The 24,061-nt window shown below is 39.6% G+C and overlaps 1 protein-coding gene across 1 annotated transcript in view; it reads right to left on the bottom strand.

Moving 5' to 3' along the window:
• spns2 (SPNS lysolipid transporter 2, sphingosine-1-phosphate) overlaps window positions 1-24,061 on the bottom strand; it is a 73,615-nt gene that overhangs the window by 10,532 nt on the left and 39,022 nt on the right. Inside the window, exons 3-10 of the mRNA XM_034300521.2 lie at window positions 20,966-21,102; window positions 15,189-15,340; window positions 10,311-10,377; window positions 6,830-6,972; window positions 6,462-6,590; window positions 5,707-5,896; window positions 2,585-2,650; window positions 1,932-2,030 (exon numbers count right to left, since the gene is read on the bottom strand). Of these exons, the coding sequence (XP_034156412.1) occupies window positions 1,932-2,030; window positions 2,585-2,650; window positions 5,707-5,896; window positions 6,462-6,590; window positions 6,830-6,972; window positions 10,311-10,377; window positions 15,189-15,340; window positions 20,966-21,102 (983 nt within the window). The remainder of the gene's footprint in view (window positions 1-1,931; window positions 2,031-2,584; window positions 2,651-5,706; window positions 5,897-6,461; window positions 6,591-6,829; window positions 6,973-10,310; window positions 10,378-15,188; window positions 15,341-20,965; window positions 21,103-24,061) is intronic.

The following is a 24,061-nucleotide window of genomic DNA, read 5'->3' as shown; positions in this document are numbered from 1 at the left end:
TAACCAACATGTCCTGGATCACTATAAGACATGGGGTTATGATGGATCTTTTGGCTACACAAAACTTGCTTCCAAAAGTGGCAGTGCGATTCTGGGGTGATCCAGTGTTTTTGTTTTTTTGTTTTTTTTTTTGCGTCAGATGCTCAATTCAGTGGAATGTATCAGGTTGGTGAAACTGGCCCACTGTAGGAGATGTCTGTACTCCAAATATGTCAAAACTATAGAGTAGATTTGTCCTGATTTCTAAATTAGTATATAATAAGTGTTCATCTAACACTTTTATTTGTAGACTTTTTAAAAATTGTTTCCCACAGGGAAGCTGCGCATGCTTTCGGGCTTTGACAAAAAAAAGCTTTCATCATCAAGTGTCGCTAATTGTTCATTTGTACTGGAACAAGACTGTTTAAGTGCATAATGAGTCTCATTGCTGGATTAATGCACTTGCTTTCTAAATAAATGTAGTCATTGGACTTGTTCTGGCACCAGACATTATGAAGTCTCAACATGCTCACTCTTACCATATAATAGAAGTATTTCTATCAGAGCAGAATGGGCTAGAGGCGGTGGCTCGCCATTTAAGGATTAGCAAGCCAAAGGCCTGGTTAAATATAAACGCTGAGAGTCCCCTAAGGCTCACACTAGAGTAATTCCAATATTAATCTATGATTGAGAGATTGTGCTGTACAAACCGCTTATTATAGGCAGGTCAGACTCACCTGAGGGTTCATGTGTCTGTGTGTCTGTGTGTGTGTGTGTAACTGGAGGGGGGTTAGCTAATTAGAGTATAAAATGAGACAGTTTCTATTCATGGTAGTGTTTCATTCATTTACATTATTTCCTACATCTTTAGAGAAACTGTGTAAAAATCCAGCATGCAGATGCATATTATGACTTGGATAAGAAGGAATTTCAGAAGAACAATAACCCTGACCTTAAAGATAGCTCTCTGGTCAATAGCATGCATGGCAGGGGTAACGAACTTGTCAAGAGCACAAGAGTACAGGAGTTGCTGTTTAACTTGGAAAAGCTTTAAGCATTCCCAGCAGAATGCCAGGACCGCTGAACGGGAGTCAAAGGGAAGTCTGTCTCAGTGCTATGGCGTGTCTTCCTGTTCTTTTGGAAGTACTGGTTTACCAGTTCCATTTGTTTTGGGGTAGCTGCGTTAATGGCACTTTCTTCCCAGAACACATTTTTCCTTTGATAGCAAGCTAAATATAATGGCACTGGGCATAAAAAACATGGCTAGTCTGAGGACCTATTGTCTTACATCGGTGGTCAAAGAGGGGAAAGGGAACCGTTGTGTGTGTTTATATCCTTGAAGGTGCAATAGCATTTACAATAGCTGAATCTCCATGCGGCCTGCTGGGAGGAGGGATTACTGGAATGAGAAGTTGCACTCCGGTGCATAAGATGGGAACTCATACTCCTGTTGAGCAACCTTTCCTTTAAAGCATTTCCTTTAAAAACTTTCCACACTGGTACACTTTAAGGTGTTCATGTGCACTGGGATTGCACAAGGTGTCTACAGACCTCTAAACAAACATCTGGAAAGTCTATCACAAGTTAAGATTAAGTTTCTCATCATCATTATCATTAAACTACCTGAGCCTGCATTTATCCCTCATTACAAATTTGTTGTTTTGTATTCTAGTAATTTAATGGTTAATGTGCAGGAGTGGAAAGTAACGAACTACATGTATTCTCTTTACAGTACATTTCTTTTAGCAGGGAACGTGTAATAACGTATAGAGCATGTGCTTGGATTGAAAACCACTGCACTACTGCATTGCTGCACTAGACCTAATGTAATTTACATGTGATCGATTGTGAGTTTTTCAGAGCATGGGAGCAGGTTTGTGTGGGAAGGAGTGTAGAATCTTTAACAAAGATTCATGTCGTGTGTATAGTAAGTGTGGGAGATTCTTACTTACCAGGCCAATGAGATATGGACTCCCTGCATCCCCTAGTAAATGGGAAGTGAAGCCCTGAAAGGCGACTGCAGTGGCTCTTCTGGTTGGTATGACAACATACTGCAGAGAGAAATAAAGGGAAGAGAGACAAAATAGTAGAGGTCAGGAGGTCAGTGTGTAATATCATAAATCTATCCAGAAGTGAAATATAAAAATTCCAGAAGATGAGTGGAGCCTAAGTGTGCAGTAAAGTGTTAGCACCTCTCTGACTACACATACACACACACACACACGCACACTCAGCAGACTGGAGTCAGCTGGTTTCTGCAATTTGCAGGAAGCCCTATTTCATTTAGGTCAGCCACCTTAATGATCTTTCTCTCTCTCTCTCTCTCTCTCTCTCTCTCTCTCTTCCTCCCTCTGGCTCCTCAGTCGATTCCTCACTTCCTTCACCCCGACGTAAATACACGACCTCTCTTCTTGATTGTTATTCCATTTCGTTTTCCGCAAGTACAGTTCAAATTAAGCTCAATCAGATGCAGCAATTATGCCTTGGACCCCACCCAGCCCATAGCGGCCCTCCTTACAGTCACGCATGCAGTCAGAATGAGACACATACCCCAAAAGATGACCAGCTTTGTATCAGTAACAGCGGATAAAACTTGTGTACGTACCATTAAAATATCCGCTGTTATGGCCCAGTTCAAGAAGAGTAGAGTCTCTCCTATGAAGATGCAGATCTATGAGGGAGAGAATATGTGTTAATCATCATTTACTTTCTCACATACAGTACAAAAAAACCCTTCAATTTAAAAAGTCCTTATGTCAGGTCAATGTAGGTCAAAGATGAAATTAGCTACTCTCATAGACCAAATTAAAAAAGAAAAAAAAAAAAAAACTCAAATTGTTTTGGAATATGAAAACATGCAATTATGCTGTGGCTGCATTATTTGGAAATGTAATACTCAATTTTGGAGCAATTGAGCATATTGGTTTTTTTCCTCAGACCATAAAACAGAGACAGACTCCCCACACTGTCTACTGTTCACCAAGAAGCTGAACTTTGCAATTTGCAAAAAGTTCAGTTATTTCAACAGACGTCTCCTTTTCAACAGTCTCGGGAGAAAAAGCAAAGAAGCAAGTAACAAGCGTTCAGTTCCGTCTGCTTCCCCGGCTGTGTGAATTGCTTAACGTCAAATTAAAATGCAAGCATCGCGTTTCGTAAATGATCGGCGTGTTGCGTCCCTGAGCTTCAGACACGGCTGGCGGCAGCCGGAATGCCTGGTGTTTGTGGGATCAAACCAAATGAGGTTCGGCACTGAGATTGTAGGGATTGGATTGGACTGTATTGGAATGTGACAGATGCTGTGGTCATGTCTGCATAGTTTTTGAGACTGGATATGATCAGGATGAGAAGGAGGAGCGAGTGTGTGTGTGTGTGTGTGTGTGTGTGTGTGTGTGTGTGTGCATGATCGTTAAGGTTCAGACACCGTGACTGACACAGACAGATAGACTGATACTGTAATCCCTGCTGGACTCCAGTTAAAGGACGAACGCTGATCAGCATGTCTGCAGACAAGATGGCAGCTGTCTCTGCTGGACGTCTCTCCTCTTCTCCCTCTCTCTCACTCTCTCTTCCCTCATTTACTAGGTCTATCTCTCGTCCATCCACATTCCTCGACTCTACATCTGTCACCATAACATTTCCTTTGCTGTTAGAAAGTCTGGATTCACCGTCTAGGATTTTTATTATAGCTGTAAACCTTCAGAGCGTTTACAACATTGTTGAAAAGGGTCTTTCCAGGGTTCTTGGAATGTTAAAGGTTCTAGCTTTTTTAAAGGGTTCTACTTTAAACCGTTTCTGAAAGGGAAACTCTTCGTTTTAGGGAGCTACTAGATTCCTGGGGTTCTAGTAGATGGACAAACCAAAGAGTCGTTTACAGCATTTTTATTTTATTTTATTTTTTTTGCTGCAGTGGTGGAAGCCACAACCGATCACTATGAGAGTGTAACGAGCAGTGAGTTGAGGCAGGACGCGAGTGGTGTTTATTAGGAGTAATCCAATAATTATTGGCAATATTCCAGGCAGGAGTCAAAGAACAGGGAGATAACATCAAACAGGGCATACTCATAATCAAGATGAGAAAACACGAGCCAGGGTCAAAACCAGGAATACACAGAACTCGAAAACAAGCTAGAACTTCATGAGACTGTAAGGCATGATAAGACTTCGCAACTAGATAAAGACACAACAGGGTTTAAATAGATAGATATCAATCACAGGGCAGGGGCAGACACAAGACTTAAAATCGAAACAAAACACACATGTTCAGACACAAGCATGGCATGGACTCAAAACCAAAATATGAAAACAGCATTTATTGCGCTGTGAACCGATAGGGGGAATTTGTGACAATTATATTTATTACTGAGTTCTTTAACGAGTTGCATATTTAACGGTTAAATTGAATGAGTTTAATCCAAACCTAATTAAATCCAAAACAAGTGGCATATTAATCATTTCAACTTGAATTTAATGACAATTTGAATAAAAATGTATTCTGTGAGTGGAAAGCTCAGGTACAAAAACCCTATGACTCCAATAAATAACTAAAATATTATTGTAAATATTTAAATGGCAAGCCTAATATTTGCGCTGAGGGATATTCGTATTTTTTATTTTTTTACCCTTAATAGGATCCAAAAAAAGTGGGTTAATTGGAGCATTTTTTTTAAAGAATGTATGATCTTTAGTGAAAATGGAATATTAATAATATATAAGGTTAATATGCTTATAAAGTCTTTTACAGAGGAGAGAATTTCAGTAATATAGCACAATTTTCCCATTACATGATCTTTTACATGACACTCAAAAGACACTATTTCCATGCAGGTGCAGGCATAACTTAGTCATAAAGCATTGTCGAATTGCTGGTTGGGTTTCATGTAACCCATTTTTCCTCTCGTTTGGCTCAGTTGCCATGTTTGTGGTTAGAAATGAATGCACCTGTGCTGATGTGGGCGTAGTGGCACAACAGGGTGTTTGGCATTCAAAATAACTACACTTGCAGTTATGTCTTCCACCACATGACCAATCTATGCTAACCCTGTAAATGCAATAAGGACACTCCAACTTATTTTGAAGGCTTAACCAGCAAGTGTTAGCAGAAATATATTTAAAATCAAGCCTTAGTCATAGACAGTTTTGTTATGTTTTGTTTTTGCGATTTCGCAGAATCTTATCAGTTCTGTTGCAACATTTTTCTCCCTTTTGGCTGAAAAAATGCATGACGTTTGTTTTAGTACTGCCTGGTAGTTTCACATGCTTTCCTGGTTAAAATTCTTAACAGACAATGTAACCGCACACTGCATTTCATTTTTCAAGCTCTAAAATAAGCCTCGACATCAAACAAATGTAGAGCATTATACACCAGAGAATATCAGATTATTATAATGGGAGTCAGTGATGATGAAACTTAGTAGCTTCATTATATAAAACTTTCAAGCTAAGGAGAATTGGTCTCAGTCCCGACTCCACATCTACATGATACTCTTAGTCGATCAATAATGGAAGACTTACTTTCCTTAGCCCAGGAATGACCTTATTTCGGTTCACGAGAGGGACAAGATAATGAGTTGGGAGTGGGTGTTGAGTGCCACAGAAAATCACTGCTGAATGTTGGATGAGAAAAGCCTTAACACAGCTCGCAGTTACAGCCCAGCATTTCTTAACTGCTGAAGCTAAAATCCTTAACTCTTTAGCTCCATGACCATAAGCACTCAAGTTTGCACTTACGTATGCTCCTACGATGCTCTTCTTGGCCACGACGAAGATGAGGCAGATGAAGATGGCCGAGCCCAGCATGCTGACGGCACACACCAGAGGGTCGGCGCGATCTGTCCTCTGTCGGCAGAAGCGTGTGGTCGCAGCACCGATCACGACACCGAGTAGACCAGTCACACACGTGATGACCCCGAAGATCAGACTAGACACAAAGACAAAACATAATAAAACTGTAACCTGAGTCATGTCAGCCCATATTTAACAGAAAATTAATTAATTAATTAAATCATGAATCACTGATGTATGGTTATTTCTGAATATTAGATTTAAAGAAGCAGTTTGTAATTTTTGGAATGATCCACTTTCCCCTGAACCACCAGATCCACTGCATGACGATACTTTGATTAAGAGTTTTTTAAGGTATCTTTAAATGTGACTATTACAGGTCTAGAAACACTTTTACACCTAATAAACTATACTTTCAGAAGAACAGAAATTCCAAATAGTGATATTTTGCTCTGTGTGTGTTTTTATATTTTGGTGGGGACCAAAAGTTCCAACAAGAACAGGAATATCTGACAGTTTTGTTCTTGTGGGGACATTTGGCTGAAATATTTTGGCCTAAAATAGTCAAAAGGTTTCCTTTTGGTTACTGAGGTTAAGGTTATGGTTAGAGTTAGGTCTAGACATTAATTAGCTGCATTAATAATTATGTAAATGGAAGGTCCTTACAAACGTGTGTGTGTGTGTGTGTGTGTGTGGGTTACCTGTCTTTGCTCACTACAGTCCCCTGCACCTCTTGAGCTCTGACCAGATACTGAGGGATCCAGATCCCGAAGGCCCCCGTTGCAAACGATACAGCAGCCGATCCGAGAGATGAGAACATGTAACTTCGGCTGAAGAGGACAAAAATGCAGGCAATGAGTGTGCTAATGCATTCTTTTTCTTTTTGTTCCTCTCACGCTTTAACTTAATTAAGGTGTAACTTATTTGAGCTTGATAGATTGATAAAAAAGTGTCTCATTACACACATTTCCTCTGTTTTTCTCTTATCCCAACTTCCTCCTCTGCGCTCCCATTTACTCCAGAAAAAAACCAGAAAGTGAGGTATTGAATGATGAGAGATGAGTCTTACTTTTTAAGGAGAGCCTTCATGTCACAGAGCCATGAGGTGCGGGTCCTCATGTGGCTGGTCGACGGGTCCACGCTTCCCCTATCGGGCTCGGGAACAAAGACCAGGATGAGAATTCCAGCAGTCATTCCTAATATTGGAGACACCTAGAGAAAATAGAGAGTGGCTCTTTAGCTACAAACACCTGCTTGGGTGGAAAGTTTGTTAAATGCCGGAGGTTTAACTGTTGGTGAAGATTATAATGACTGAGTTTCCAGGCTACGTGTTTTTGTGCAGCTTAAATTGTCAGCTGCTGGATGTGCATGATGCTCAGTGATGCGTTGTGTTGAGTAGACTCCATTAAGAGCTGTTTCTTATTCCTCATCTCTCTCTCTCTCTCTCTCTCTCTCTCTCTCTTACTCTCTTTCTGAGTGTGTGTGTGTGTGTTTGTGGGTGTGGGAGCAGCTGCAGTCCACCAGGCTATGCGCCGTTATCTCCTTTATCATCTTTTAACGTCTCACCCAGCAGTGTGTGTATGAGTGTGTGCACATGTGTGCATGTTTCTGCAGGGAAGCAGTGCAGAGAGGTTCATCCTTTGTAAAAAGCAAAAGCAATTCTGTCTGTCAGATTGAATCCTCTGACAAATGCTTTATGCTACCATAACACTGAGCTCTGTTCCCAGGTGTGTGTGTGTGTGTGTGTGTGTATGTGGTGTGGTGTTTACTCTCACTCAGTTGCTGCATTATGTATCTGCACAGCAGACAATGAGAAAGAGCAAGAGAGTGCCATCCACTTGACTGCTGCCGTTTGATGCATTAAGCCGGGCTCCCGATGAGGCGCTTCAGGCTAAGCTTGGTATATTGCTCCTTTCCTATTTCCTATTCCTCCACACTCTCACTTGCTCAACTTTGTCTTTCGGTTCCCTCACATCAGAAACTGCACTGATAAGCATTCTCAAAACTCCTATTCATTCTCTCTTTCCCCAGCACTGCTATGTTGTCCTTTACTGATCCCAGATCAGGTATGTGGTCCCTTATTAATGCCCATGGCTAGCATTTGGGTCAAATTAACTGGTCCACTGTCAGTGCTTTTCCACCAGATGGTATGGGATGACATGGTACCTTATTAATCTAAATCTACCACTATCCATCCCCTGGTCAGATACCTTTGTCTGGAAAGTAGAAGGAGTTCTCCAGAGATTATTGGCTGGGAACTAGTGATGGACCTGAGTAGAGGACAAATCCAGTACTCATTAATTAACCACCTAATTGATTAGATACTCAAAATTTGCAAATTGATATTCAGACATAGAGCTTATGTCATGCAAGCATCACTACTGAATGTTACTCCCAATGAGTAACCCAAACAAAATGTGATCATACTTTGGATAAAAATCAAGAGAATGTTGAGTGTAAACTGTGTCATATGATTTTAAGAACAACTCAAACACATGCAGTCACTCCTTTTCTGTGGCTGAATCCCAAACACCATCTCAACACTATTATATTATACCCACTGACAGTGTACATACAGTACATAGTGTATTTGAAATTTGCCATGACTTGAAGCTGACAGATTTGCTGTGGGTCATAAGCAGCACAAACAATGTAAATTAAGCTAAGTATCAGTGACAGGAAATAAATCTGAAATGTAGAATCTAATGATAATATTGTGAATATTGACTCCTAAAGCTGCCAGAAAAAAAAAAACAGAGAAAACAGAGAAATACTGTAGCAGTCACTACACCACTATTGAAGATTGATGTGCCATTATATCCAATATAAAAGACACTCAAATTAGGTAGTTTTTCATTTTTTTCAAAATGGCGGTAGTTTGACTAGAGTGTGCGAGCCTGTCATCTACTGCATTTGACCAATCAACAGTCTGCATTATGTCTAGCTCCACCCACATGTCTCTATGCAGAACTTCCAGTAATCTGGCAGGAAAAATAACCAGATTCCGCAAAGGAGATCATGGATTGTGATGGACCTCACTCTAATGTGGAAAACTGCTATAACAATCCAAACTGACTGAGCATGAAGCCAAGGTCAAGGTAGAGTTCTGTGTTTCTGGGATGAATATAAAAACAAAAATATAAAAACTAATAAACTGAAAGAAAGGAAGGTCAAAGTGCAGATCGCACTTCCTGGTTTCTCCTCAACTCCTTTGTGTTTCTCTGCAGGTAACACTGTACACTCTCTAAAAACAATTCACCCTAAGTTCCTGAAGTTTTTCCTCCCCAAGAAAGGAAGGCCGCTGAGTTTAGAGGAGGCCTGCAAAACAAGTGTTAAACAGCACAGAATGTTTTTCCCCTCCAAAGCAGGATAAGGCTCTTTGGGAGCCCCCGTTCATCTGATTGTTATTCTTCTACTTGTTTAAAGTGCTGTTGATGATTAACTGCCCACCTCTTATACCCTTTCCATGCCCTTTTTTATTTCCAGTAGTCTTTTTGGCACAGGGTTGCTCCTGAACAATACAACTGTGTGCTCCTGTTTGGACTAGCCCTTTCGAAAACAAGCAGTGGAAAAACATTAGTGTGAGCCCAATATAACTGTCATATAACTCCAGAGAGGCACTCCTGTCGGGTTGAGGAGCTGTAATAGTGCTTCTTAATTCTGTGTGTAGTTCTGACATTTGACGTGTGTAGGGCTGAGACTTTAAGAGCGCAGCCACACACTGAGATTGCTTCTATAACCATCATAGACTGTCACAGCTCTTCAGGAGTGCACAATAGGCTGCTACAATGGAGTACACCTGTTAACTTTAAGCACTCACCTGTTAAAGTTTATGGACAGTTAGAGAAGAAAAACGAAGGCCCACTTAGTCTGGTGGACCAGGCTAATGAAATAGCGAAGAGGGAAGAATCCGAGGCATTTCCATGGGAGCCACTTTTCTGCACAAAATTCTTCAAGTTTATCTTTCTCTTGTTTCACTGCTTGTCTGAGGGCTCCCTATAGTCCTCTCTGTCCTCATAGAGGGAACAGTCAATGTCCACTTAAGCACCTGAATAAGTCCAGCATTACACAGAAGGTATTCAGGGTGTTGTTTTCAAAGAGTGCTGCGGTATATCTAAGGTACTGAAAAAATACCCTGGAACAAACCTGCCTTTGTATGTCCCCCCGCTCAATCAGAGAATCGTGAAAGCCTATATTTGGTGGAAGGTAGCGCTGAGACCTGAGCATGGCATTAGGCAGGAGATTTGATATGTTCGGTGTGTGTAGGGGGACACGGTAGTAATATTAAACTAAAGCACCTTCACTTGCTTGGCTGTCAGCACTCTGTTTATAGGGTTGCGAAGTCTATTGGAAGTCTGTTGTTGAAGGTATTTTGGGATTTATCTACCTGCTGTGTTTTTGGTATGTTCTTTTCAGCATGCATCCTATTTAAATATCTACTTTCACCCCCCATTTACTCACGTACACAGATAATTCCACTTCAGAGAAGGATAGTAGGGATAGTAGAAGGATAGAAGGAATAGTAGAAGGATAGTAGGGATAGTTCTTACCCTCAGAGCCCAGTGCCAGTCCTGCGCGACATCTTTAGCACTGGATCCCAGGATGTAGCCAAGACCACTAGAGCAAACACAGGAAAATGCATTTATGTAAGAACAGCGTGTATGAATCAGAGGCTAAAACAAACCTTAAGATGATTACGCTATAACTTTTTAATTGTACTTGAACCCCTTTTCATCTGTCAGAATGGCCTGGCTTAACCCCTTGTTGGCATGTCCAGAATTTCACTGTAGTTACTGAATAATCTGCTCTATGATGAATAACTCAGCAGTAACCAATGAAGGGGGTTAAACTGGCCCATAAAAAGTCATTGTCAATTTTTTTGTCTTGTCAGTCTGTCTTGTTTTGGCCCCTAACTATACACCTTTGTTTTGGTCCATACGTAAACTTGATGTTAATTATACGACAATAACAGTTGTATTTTCTATGTTCTTAAAACATGGATTAATTAGCCCTTTGACTAAACAGAGAAAATGTCCATGTCTTGTTGAATTTGGCAAACAGGGTGTGTGAGCACTAAATAACTTTCTAACGCCAGCAAGAATTCTTGAGAAAATGAATACAATTCAAAAATATCCAATCCTTTAGTGAAATGAAAGTGCAAAATCAGTGCATGACAAATTCAGCACAGAAGAGAGTAGTTCCAATTGAAAAAAAAGTCATATAAAGTCATGTGACAATGAGATCACTGGGTTTGCTTCTGTCTCGAAGTCATTCTCTCTGCTGCGCTTCATTCCCTATCATCGTTGTCATCCACTTCTCCCCTCTGTTCTTCTGCTATCCCCAGATGAGCAGAGTCACATTAGGTGAAATATTCATGCGCTGGGAGACCAGACTATTCTCAGGTCAGACGTTAAGCATACTAATGCCGCTGGTAATGGCTCTGCATTGGCGATTACCTCCACCAATGTGAGTTGAGTCTCAACCATTGTACATCAGAAACGGAGACAGCGAGAGAGAAAGCTTTCTCATTTCAAACATTTTAGACTGTTTTAATGATTAATGTTTCAGTTTGGCACATCTCCCAGCACATTCTGCACATTCCGCACCTCCACCTAAAACCTACCATCTACATTTTTTTAAAGTGTTTAATGTCTCACTTGTATTCTACGTGAACAGCTTGTGTTCCCTTGTATACTATATTATCCAGTATAGGCAGCATTAAACACGCCAAAAAAAAAAAAAAAATCCATGTACCATTCTGGTCATCTATATACTTACAATGGACCTTAAAGGACCTCCAACATGAAGCACATTTATTATTGATCCTGGTGCTAATTTGTTGGTTGCTGCTGTATATTTTTTCTTTATACTCCTTAGACGTTAGCAGACTCAGCTTGGCTATTTAGTGATCTACAGTACGAGACGACAAGAACGATGGCACTGACAGTGGCGTTAGCATGAAATTCGAAGCTTTGGATGCTAACCTGTTTGAGCAGGATGTACAAATGAAGAGGTGAGACAACTGGACAGAAAGAGCACTAAAGCGCTGCTGCATTGCTCTCTTTTTGTAGATATTTTTAACATATTTCTTTTCTATAAGTATTTCCCTAATTTTAAAAAAATGATCATCTTGTTTCTATCAGCTCTATCCCCTGCATTTTTGATGACAGTGTTTGTGAACTAGAGTTATAATTAGAGTCATGACCTCTAAATTCTTCATGAGCAAGGTCTAGTTGAGTGTAATTTCCTCACTCAAGGTGGAACTGTGTCTCCTGATATCTGAAGAATCTATGAGTCATGGCAGTTCAGACAGACCAAACACTCTTAACTTTGTGTCCTGTTTACTCAGTTGAAGTTCATAATTACTGTTATGCCGTGACTACTGAGGAAGCTCAAACATGTTCTGATTATGATGACTCTTCTGTCCGTATGATTAAATGGCTGTGTTTGATGCTTTCAGATGTTAAAGCATTTCTTCCAGTGCTTCCAGTGTGACCATCTGCACTGCTGATCTCACCCTCATTTTAATGTCTGACGTCTATTATAACCTCTAGTGCTCAACTCAGTCTATCTATCCTCCCAAGGTGACTCATTCTCTAATTCTTATTCCCCCTGACTCTCATCTATTCCCCAATTTCCTCAGCTGTAGGTGCAGGAAATTCACTCTTTTAGCTTCTGAAAAGGCCCTACTCTTTACCAAGAGAGCTCCTTAGTGTTAACGCAACCATTAAGATCTTAGAGGTGCACTTTAAGCCACAAGGTCAAGTGTGTTTTAATAGTATGGAGATACCTTTGCTCAGATCAAAACAAACGTTCCGATGATGTTATATGATAACGCTGAAGTATATTAGGACAAATGATTGTACGCTGGAGCCAAATATATGGGAGGAGTGGCTTTGAAATAATATTTTTAAAAAACCATGAAAGTCGTTGCATTCCACGAAATGAATTTGTCTGCTGGCTGAAAGGTCATGTGAGATCAGTTGATGTTGTTCCAGCACATTTCTCACCTTGCTGATTCACCAGACAACAGATAACCAGATATCATTGCTCTTGGAGGATCAAAAGGATTTAGATATCAAATGCAGACAAACTGTGTAAGGCTGAATAGAGCTAATGCAGTTTACAAAGATGCAGACATGGGATTAATTCAATCGCTTTCAGAGCTACATTTGCCATGGCTAATTTAAAATGTGTTTAAAATGAGATTCTGATCTGAAATACAGATAAAGAACAGCAATTCTGTTATACACTTGTAACGCATCAGTAAATATAAAACGTATAAGCTGCTAATTGTTTCTTTGGTAGACATGCGACTCTACTACAAAAATTTCCCCTTAGTTTCACTGTGGTTATTGAATAGGTTGTTGTAGTTACTGAGTTACTAACATGTTTTAATAACTGAATAAGAAGCTGGGAGTTTAAGGGGTCAAAGTAGTCAGAGTGAGCAACAACCTGATAGTAAATTATTTCATAACCTGATGGTCTTCCAATTTTACAGCCAGTCCACTCATATGTTTTGTTTTTTCTCACCCTGTTTGAGTCAGAAAATTCCATCTCCTGCATGCTTCCTGTTTTCCCAGGCATATGGCGACAATGCAGGTAAATCTCATTGTGTAAAATTAATCAGCCTAATCTGGCCAACAGATTGAAAAACAGGCCATTTCAGAGATTTACTGGTGAGAGAGAAGTTTTCCTTTCCAAGTGGAGAATCCATTTCCTTGCCTGGGCTCAAGCTCAAGCCTGAGTTCACTTCCTGGAAACGGTCATAATAACCAAGCTGCAGATAAACAATCAGTGCGCCGGGCAGGAAGTGAGGCAGCCGGGTTCATAGTTCCAATCATTGGCCTCTTATTGTTTCTACCAATGAATGCTTTGTTAGGTCTGAACCTCCAAGACCTCCATAGGCTTTCTGTTGCAGCCATTCCACATTTTCTGGCCTTTCCTCTTACTGCAATTAATGTTTTATCGATTCTATTAGTAGCCATGCTGCAAACACTGTTGTGGCCTGATACTTGAATGGAGGAATGTTAACTCCGTTTAAACGTTTTTTAAATTTTGAAATGGTCCAGATGGTGCAAACCACAGGAGTGTTAGTCATGTATAACTATGCTCTGAATTTTTCCATATGGCATGGGTACTGTAAATGTTCTGTTAGTAGCTGTGCTACCAGCATGTTTTTGGTAGGTGGGAGGAAACCTGAGAACCTGGAGGAAACCCAAAGGGACACCGGGAATACATGCAAAAGTCCACCCAGAGAGTAACCCAAGCTCAGAATGAAACAGGGACCCTGGAAGTGTTGATGTGTGCCACCACTGCACATCTGAATGTGTATTATAATTTGACTTGAGAAAATTTAGTGTTGACTAACTCTGCAGTGTGTCTGCTTATTAATGCAAGCCTTACCTTAGTGTATCCTACGGATTTAGGCATGGAACAATCCCACCCCATGAAGTGCAGTAAAAAATGCTAAGCACTATAGGAAGTTTTCACGGCAAATAAAAATAAAAAAAACCTAGACTACATCATCAATGCATGCCTTCTTATTATAGACTCCCAGTTTCCCAGTTTTTGCTTAAAAATGAGGGCTTTAGGTTTATTTACCTGAGTGAGTCATTCATGCAAATCAATTTTGCCATGTCAGTCTCTATTTGCAGGTCTTGCCTATCTTTGTGCCTTGTCATCCATGGCAGTGACCGTACCAAAAGGTGCTGTGCGCCACTGGGCTCAATTATGTGCATTTGACCTTTACTGAGCTGAGATAGCTGTGCCGATAAATGTTGCTGTCTAAGCCTGAATCTGGCCAGCCTGTCTGCTTACGAAATGGCCTTGGCACAAAACAATACTCTCATAAGAATGAAAGAAGAATGTCAAAAGTGTCATAAAGGCCATGCTGAGTCACAATAACCTGGCAGCTAAAAATAGTTAACCATTTTTGTGGTTTGTATGATCTTCCCATAAATGTTTGCAAACTCACAGAAGAATGAAAGAGGAATGTCAAAAGTATCGTAAAGGCCATGCTGGGTCACAAGAACCTGACAGCTAAAAATAGTTTCCCATTTTTGGGGTTTGTATTATCTTCTCAAATATGCTCGCCAATTCAGTCACAGCCTTGAGTAATATAGGATTTTTCATTACAGTTCATTACCCTGCATGCTTGTATTTCCCCCAGCTAGGATAGGCTGATTTTCGCTCAACAAATTAGCATGTAACAGTCAGTGATGCATGGCACAGTCGCTGCCTTATCTCCAGTTCTTGAATAAACGCTGTTGTAAACTGCCAGTGGTGACACAGATGGGCTGTTGTGCTTTGTATCAATACAAAAGCCTGTCAGACCTCAGAGACCCCTAGTTTTCTGACTCGGTAGGTTCCTCGACACATTGAGAAGTAAACAAACTCGGATCTACGATACAGCAGATGAAGATTACCTTCCTAACGGGATGGCCAGGTAGAAGACAGAGAGCATCACGGTCCTCTTGTTGCTGGTGAACAGATCTCCAATGATGGTGGGAGAGATGGAGGAGTAGCTGGACTCTCCGATGCCTACCAGGCCTCTGGACAGCACAAACACCCAATAGTACTGCAAGAACAGACAGGCAACGTGTTAAAAAGGACGATGCTATAATACGCAGGAGGATTTAGACAGATGTTACCAGTCAGCATTAACTATGAACTAAGCTGCACCTTTATACATATATTTATATATGCACTACATGTATATTTGTGGTATTCATTTCCATGCTTTATTTCTGAATATCTGATCCCAGCCTGTGCGCTCTTAGAGTCTTTTCCTCTTTCAAAAATACACCCTTATGCTCTCTCTTGCCCATCTGCTTATTCAGCATTATCCCTTCATAAATCTGCTCACTTTTACAGAACAGCACAGCTGGGTGTGGACTTCCCAGGAAGACACCGATTCAAAAACCAAACCCTTGCTGCAGAATTAAAGGACGATGACCTTTCACATCATCTTGCTTTAAATTGCCTATATGGGAAGTGTTTTTATAACAATAGTCACTGCTCGCAATGATCTTGGAGAAGAAGGACATCTGGGCAGTGCACTCTGACCCAAGCCTGCTGGTTTAATGATTAGAGAAAAGGGAAGGAAGAGAGAAACAACCCTCCTTGCTTGGGAAGACTAGGTGGGGTGCAGTTATAGATATTCATGTGGAAACTCTGTTTAAGTGTTCGTGGGTTGTTCGAATATGGAACTGTATACATATATGGATGCTCTGAGCTAAAAATACCAAGCTTTTCTGTATTACCACTGCGCCATAATCTTATTTATTTTTAACCGCATCATGAGCTGCCATGCCAAGCTTATTTCTTAATATGAGGAGAAGACACATACAGATTCTTTACACCCTCTTTTTGCTCCTTCTATCTTTAGATCCTTTTTTCACACTCCGTAGTTACACATACACATTCATTCCGATACTATTTCACTTTGTTCCTGTTCTTCCTCTCTGTCCTCTCTACCTACACACACACAAATCTGGTGCAAATTATGCCAAATGTAGGACGCCCAGCCAAATTTAACAGCGCTACAGGGAACAAATGTTGCAAATGTGGGATTTCTCCTTACGATTTACACACAATCAAATCCTGCAATCTTGGATGTGTGATGTCTCTTGGGTTGGTTCATGAAGCTACCTGAAGACAGCTGCTAGTTCCTGAAGAAGAAAGTAAACCCTTAATTGATGAAATCACCTTTAATTTCTCCAGAGACGACTATTAAGACTGGATTATTTGCTAGTGAACCTCCAGACATGTTTAGTTTAGTGGCTGCTAATCCTAGCCTTGAGCACTACCGCACCCTGAGAGAGTCGATGGCAATTCTTAGTAATGGTGTCCATGTGGTCATGCGTGAGCAATAATGATTGTCTTTCTCCTCAAAAGAAGCTTGTCCAGCATTGTCCCCTCACCCCATGTTCCAGTCTTTATCCTATTAACCAGATATCCCTTTCTTTTCTCCCGTCTGTTCATCCCTTGGTCCATCTGACAGCCTTCAATATACCAGTGCAGGAAAAAAGGGTGGGTCTACTACTCTATTTTATTGTTGCGTGTTATGTAATTCCCAGCAGGTATGGGGAATTACTATGGAGTACTTGACAGGAAAGGGAGACGCAACTGATAGTAAAACTGGGCAATCCTCCTACATACGCACACTCATGTCCTCCTATACTGATCTGGGTTCTTATAGCAGCTGCTGTGCTGGAACAGAAACAGTGTGTGTGTGTGTGTGTGTGTGTATGTGTGTGTGTAGGAGCAGAAAGCTGGAGAGCTGCATTGCAGAGAGTGAGGGATGGAGGAGTGAAAGAGAAGAGAGAAGGAGGAGGGGAGAATTGGTGGTGTGGGGGTGATACAAATATTAACCAGCAACACACACTAGTGGAGGGTGGATAAATGCGATCATGCAAATATGTACATGCATACTAGGGTTGTAAAATTCCTTTCAAAATTGAGTTCATTTCAAAAATTTTTGCATGTGAATACTTTTAAATAGTAATGAGTTTAATACTGATGCGGACAGAATGTACATTAGCAGTAGCACTACACTATGTGTTCGTATCACATAAATCACAAGAGGGGTAATTTGAGTGATTTTCTACGAGTCAAGATTATCGTTTTTTTTATCCACAGCAATGTTTTTGTTGATATTTAGCAATCCACATCTTCAGCTGATCTTCACTCTTATATCAGGAAGGTTAAAGACCATATAGCTTCCTCTTCATCTATTTACGCTCACTAGAAAGGGTATAACATAATGACGTTGTAGTAGAATGTGCATAGTGCACTATATAACTATTAAAGTGGCATGTAAGAATCAGTCACAGGAAAAGTAGGACTCTAATAATCTAATTTTAGAAACCTGAAAGTAAGATGTGAAAATATAATACACCATAAATGCCATACTTTTATTTAGACGCCTTTCCTACATGTACCTACATGTTTATTTTTGCCTTTGAATACATGAATAATATGAAAATCCTTGAAATTCATTCAGCTGAGAAAGCAGATGAATAATGACTTGAGATGAGCAATCCGTGTGACTTTGTATTCGCTCTCATCCACACACACACACACACACACACAAAGTGCACAATACATAAAATATGCATAAAATAACCAAGGTCAAGAGTCCGTCAGGTCAAGCTTTTTTCTTTTTGAGGAACAAGACACAGTTCTGTTTGTTTGTTTTTTTCACCCAGGATGTGTAGAAGGCTGAGTTGCATTCTTATTCCTGAAAATCACATACATAAACATGAGTTTCGAAACATGTTCCGCATGAATACGCACAAATCAGCAACGCAGCAGCAGGCTTAGTCTTTTGTCAAAAAGCATGATTATGAAAATGGTGTTAGAAAAAAGACGACCACTGCTGTCTAATTTCAGTGTAATTACCCCAAAACGCTTGTTTTAATTAATCCGAAAGAATCTCATCTAGACATATGAGCTTGTAGAGTATTATTGACTGGGCTGAGCTGATCTCCATGGGTATGGAGTCTTGCTGCAGGTTCGTGGGAGTTTTGGAGATGAGCTCATCAGCTATAGGGCAGGAGGTTAGTGTAAGGTAATAAATAGCTGTGTTAGAGAGATTCACACTAAAGGCAGGGAGACCCAGGAGGGAGGAATATCATCTTTATATAGCCTTAGGGGAAATAGATCAGGGCAGGTGTTGTTTTATTATAAGTGAAAGTGTTTAATTCAAGGACTGAAATTTGCATATTACATATTCACATTCTCAATTCATTGTAATTTGTTGCATCAGTGCTAAATAAGGAATAAACACCGAGGCGGTGTGATGTGTTACCATAGCGAAGTTTTTTCCAATAACGAGTCTGTGGCATGTCCCAACGTGCCACAGTAATATTTCCCACCAATTACATGTTTTTTTTAATTTGTTAATGAACAACACATTGTACTTTTAACCATTTACAGTTACATTTAATGTTGTGGAATGTCTGCGAAATACTTTATTTCCTCTTATCTTACCTAATAACAGCTATAAACAGGCATTCCTTCAGCCATCAGTCATTTTTTTCTCTCAGTTTACGTTGATAACACACACACACACACACACACACACAAATGCAGCTTTCAGAGAAAGTCCTGAAAACTTGCTCACTGTTACAAAGCACTGACACTGGAGACTCCTTCCATACATGCTAAATAAACACCTCTTCACAGATTCCAGATTCACAATATCAATGATTATTATCAATGATGTTTTTTTTTGTTAAATAACAACATGCTTACGTGGATTGTCCACCATACACATCTCTCTGAATGAGTTATTATTATAGAAATAATAACGTATTATAGCAAGTGCATTATTATAAATAATAATAGAGTAAAACCCCCACATCCGCTATTTCAGTTACCCCGGTATCACTTAACCGCAGTTGACTGTGGTCTGGAAAAATAAAATAGAAAGTTCACCTTCTGACCAATCAGGTCTAACAGTGTTGTAGTATAACAAAAAAAATCACAGCTTGTACAGTATATAAGCATAACTACAAAATCATAATAATGTCAAGTTTTGAGGTTCGGTTTATATTGACTGAAACATGGAAGCATATATGCAGTCCACATGCTAATGAATAAGTGTGTGTGTGTGCATTTTAGCGTAAGTTGGTATAAAGCAGAATAGCTCCCCCTGTCAGTGTCGTGAATGGATTTGGGAGAAATACATGCATTTCACTCGCTCTAGAGCACATGTCTGCCCTGAACCCGCCACAGACACAGATTACAAACACGTGAATGCACACATGATACGCAAATATCAAAACTCGGCGCGTATATCCCCTCTCTCTGGGCCACGCTAAACATTCCTGTCATTTTGTTGCCTTTCTCTTAATTAGCAGTCACTCTGAATGACTGTCTCATGCCCTCTCTGGAGACTCTGGGTCACACACACAACTCACAAAGCATGTTAATGTGTGCTATCAATCCTGAATCCTGAATCCGGAATGAATTTGACTGAAAGAGTTGGTAATAAACCCCCAACTGTGAAATTGAAACAAAACCTATAGCTTTTCATCAGTATGGGTTGCTTGTTTGTGTTTCCTTAGTGCCTTAGTAAGGAAAGGGCTTATGGAACATAAATGCTCACATATTTAAATGAACTAAAAGCTCGACCGTATCCTGATGTGATCTACCCAGGTGGCAGGTCTGATCACATTAAGTGGCTGCCAGCTGAGATATAGATTAAACATGTGGGGTAGGGGGGAATAACACACTGCCTGAAAAACGTTGCAGGGGGCGTTAACTGACAGACTGTGGTCCGGATGCAACCCAGAAAAGTATTTCAGTGGATCAAATCAAGTACTTGAAATAATACTATAGCAGAACTGATAAACATATGAAAAAATGGCTGTAGTTCAGCGACTGCAGATTTTTGAAACATGAAACATCTCAGCTTCTGTAGCAGATCCTCTGTTGCAGCCAATCACGTGCATTTATGCAAATTATTTAGCTGAAGGCAGCTCATCAGTCCAGAGACATTACCTCAGACTTTCATATATTTTTCATTTTAGATACCCTCTCTGGTCTGAACAGTGAACAGAAAACATGGCTTGTTTTAAATAAAGTTGATGACAAAAAAAAAAAAACAGAATGCTTAAGTACTACTGGACAGTGAAGTGAGTGTTTCAAGCTAGTGCTATTCAGAAGTGGTTACGTGAAGCGCCTCTAGGAAAGAGGGATGAGAGAGGGCACAAGGACATGGGAGCTTTTAAACGGCATATGATAAATGTGTACAGATGTTCCTAGGCCATGTTAGTATTTTTTCTGGTATCAAAAATTAAGTAATTTATTATTCTATATAGATTATTTCTAAGGGTTTTACACGACATGTTCAGGGGTACTTCAAGAAAAAAGGCGGGCTTGAAATATCTTAATTGTTAAATGGTAATGTATCACCATTGGGTTAGCTTTTATCTTTGGATTTAAGTGCTATATTACTTACTTAATGAGTAAGTTTATGACCTTGATTTTAACAGCACATTATGTGTCTCAGTTGCACCAAATGGACCACATTTATCTTAAGCTCAGACATTGATGTGCTTGAAAAGAATTAATGAAAAGCCGCAAAGCCGCTGAGCATCTCAAAGTCACCTGGTCCTGTTTAAACTTTTGATACAAGGCTATATTTATGTGAGGATAGTCTTATTTTTACAATCCTATGAAGAACACGTCTTACCTCTTTGGTGATAAAGGAGCTCAGTAGTGTCACAGCCGACCAGAAGAAGATGCCGCAGCTCAGAATGACCTTCCTGTTAAATCGGTCACCAAGGTAACCAAAAATGGGTGCCGCCACCATGAAACTGCAGATGAAAACTGTGAGAGAGAAAATGAGAAATTTCACATTAGATATAACACACAGTTTTTGATACACATAATAGCACTTTTATTTTCAGCAATCAGCAACCGTGATAGATGAATGTGCTTCGTAGGTCACCTCGTGCAAGTCACATGAACCATTAGAGAAATGATATGGAAATTTTGAATGTATGTAGATTCTCCAATATCCATCAAACGTGCCACACTAATCCAATGTGGGAGGACAATTCATGGCTTGATTCAGCTTTCCAACCCACTCCCCTCCCACAATCCCCTGCTGTTCTGTATCCTGTGTCCAAGCAACAGCTATTCCAAGGTAGATACTTCTGATCAAGGTTGTCAGAAGGTCTAGAAATTGCTTCTGGTTGTTCATGATATGTTTATTGAAAGTAGATTTCTCATTTTACCTTTCAGCCCCAAAATGTATATTTGCTCAGGATACATGATACGATACCTTAAGTTACAATTGTTTTCTACAACCAAACTCTAGTTTCTACAAGAATCATGAGTGTGCAGTGAAACCCACTGCTGACATTTCATTCTCTTTTCATTTCATTTCTCTGTTAGCTGCAGAAAGAGGGATCTCAGACATGGAAATGAAACTCAGTTTAAAGACAGTATTTACAATCAAAGGGTTATGTGACTGTAGAAGGTCAATAGCGGCTACACTAGATGCTGACTTGATACAAACAAGCAGGGTGAAGCTGAATAAAAGAGAGAAAGAAGAATGAGTTCACAGTGCTGTCAGAATTGGACTGTGATGAGGGTGGAGTTACATTTATTTAGAGGTTTTAAAGTCTTAACAGCGGGATTTAAAATTTAAGCACCACTGTTTCGACATAATCTCTGTAAAGATATAGTGAGAAAAGGGTGTGTTACACTCAGATTCAATTCAATTTTAATTGTGTAGCATTTTTAACAGTAGACAATTTCACAAATCAGCTTTACAGAAATCCGGATGCAGACTTAGATCCCTAATGAGCAAACCAAAGGCAATGGTGGCAATGAAAACCTCCCTGAAATGACATGAGGAACCAGATTCAAAAGGGAACCCAGATAGTAGGGTGACACCAGATAGTAGGATTATAAATCATTACTTTTCTACAACTGTAAACAATACAGTCACATAGTACTGTGTTGAAAAGATGTTCAGTATGAGCATCATAGACTTTATGATTACAGCAGCAGTTCTTAGGTACAAGTCTACAGTATCCAGGTGAGATTATTCACTGAAGAAAGCATGAGTCTTGCGCATAAACTGTTTTTGAAAAGTTCAGTATATGCGTTTCTAGACGCATCTTCGACCTTGACCAGAGTTCTCTTCACACACACACACACACACACACACATACACACACTATATACACTTTGTCAGTCTATTGAGACAAGTCAACAAGCTGTTCTCTAACAAGGACACAGAGTGTCATGGATGTGAAGTGTCAATCTTACACAGCTGAACATGACCAGTGTCTCCACAATCAGCTGAAGGACATAGATTTGAAGTTAATATTGCTGGGAATTGATTTGCATATTTCTACCGTACACTTTTGTTTTTCAAAATCTGCTCCTGAAAGTTTTCCTTATCTTGCCTGAGATCAGATAAGATCTCATAAACCATGGTAAGTATGTTTGCCAAGTCAAAGTTCAAATATTATAACCACATTAAAGTCATTTGTTCAGGTATAGGTCAGCTAGTTTATGTTAATGTACCTAGCAGTGATTTTAACAGAAGTAGTCTGAAACTAACATTTATCCAAATAGTTTTTCGAGGTACAGGTTAAAGGTTATACGATATGCGTTAATTCAATCACTTTTTGTTTTACTTTACATAACAAATTAGAAGCCACTTCTTTCATGAATAGAGGAGGAAGTGCTAAGTATGTATGCTAAGTAGCTAGCCAGAAAACAAAGCTAATGTTAGCAATAAACACAACCTTGATATATTTCAGTGAGTTTGGATTCTGTTATAACAATCTCTAAAAATATGATAATAAAAATTGTGACTATTTAATAAAAACAAAAATTGATACTAAACTCCCCCTCGTGTCAACCTGTGAGAAATGTGAGCTAGCTTGCTAGCAGTTAACCAGCGAGCTAGCAATGTGGTATAACAGGAGGGCATTTTATAATAATTATTAATTTTTTTAATGAAGATAAAGATGTAGTGCTGTTTCCAGACCATATGATTAATTTATTTTGACTTTAAGAAATGGAATTAATTATTCCACATAGATTCATTGTTTAAAATTGTACATTCAGGGGTAACCCCTGAGATAAGCAAGTCCTAAATAAGATTTATAAGGAACTTATTGTTTAAAAATAACAATACTAAATACCACTGCTTTTTCCACTCATTGTATATTGTGAACTTGGTGACGCACAATGCTTTAAAATAACATACCGATGATGCATTACTTCCCTCTGCCAACTATTGATGACTGCTTTGGATCTGTGATAGCTTCCCAATTTTTTGAGAAAAGCTATAATTACCAATACTATAAGCATTAATACAGTGTTGTTCTTGGTTGACAGAGCAGGGCTTTGGGCAAACGAGAAATGTTCTGGTGTCCGCGTGGCTCATTTTGCAAAATAATGGGTTAAGATTGTAAACTTGTAGTTACACTGTACTGTGGTTTTAACTCCAGTGGTCTGTTTAGGTCAAAGTGCCATGTTTCTAAAGTGGAACAATGGTACATTTTTTCAGCATGAAGTTTATATCCTTGCCTTTGGTGCATACTAAAGTGCTCATATTTATATTACAGAGAATTTTTTTTAAGTGCTATTTAAATCAAAGTAAATATGAAGCATTGTATATTAAAGCAATAATATTCCAAGCTTCTGTTTCTTAAAGTACCTGCAATCCACCGGATGGACACAAATGCATTCCAGTGTTTCTCTCAGCCCTGTCTTTACTTCATCAGTGTGTCATCAGTGTTTACAACACATCACCTTGACA

The sequence above is a fragment of the Pangasianodon hypophthalmus genome, chromosome 27 (genome assembly GCF_027358585.1).
Source record: "Pangasianodon hypophthalmus isolate fPanHyp1 chromosome 27, fPanHyp1.pri, whole genome shotgun sequence".
In the NCBI taxonomy this organism is placed as follows: domain Eukaryota; kingdom Metazoa; phylum Chordata; class Actinopteri; order Siluriformes; family Pangasiidae; genus Pangasianodon; species Pangasianodon hypophthalmus.
The sequence above is the reverse complement of the archived record's forward strand: the minus strand, read 5'-3'. Positions and strand labels throughout refer to the sequence as shown.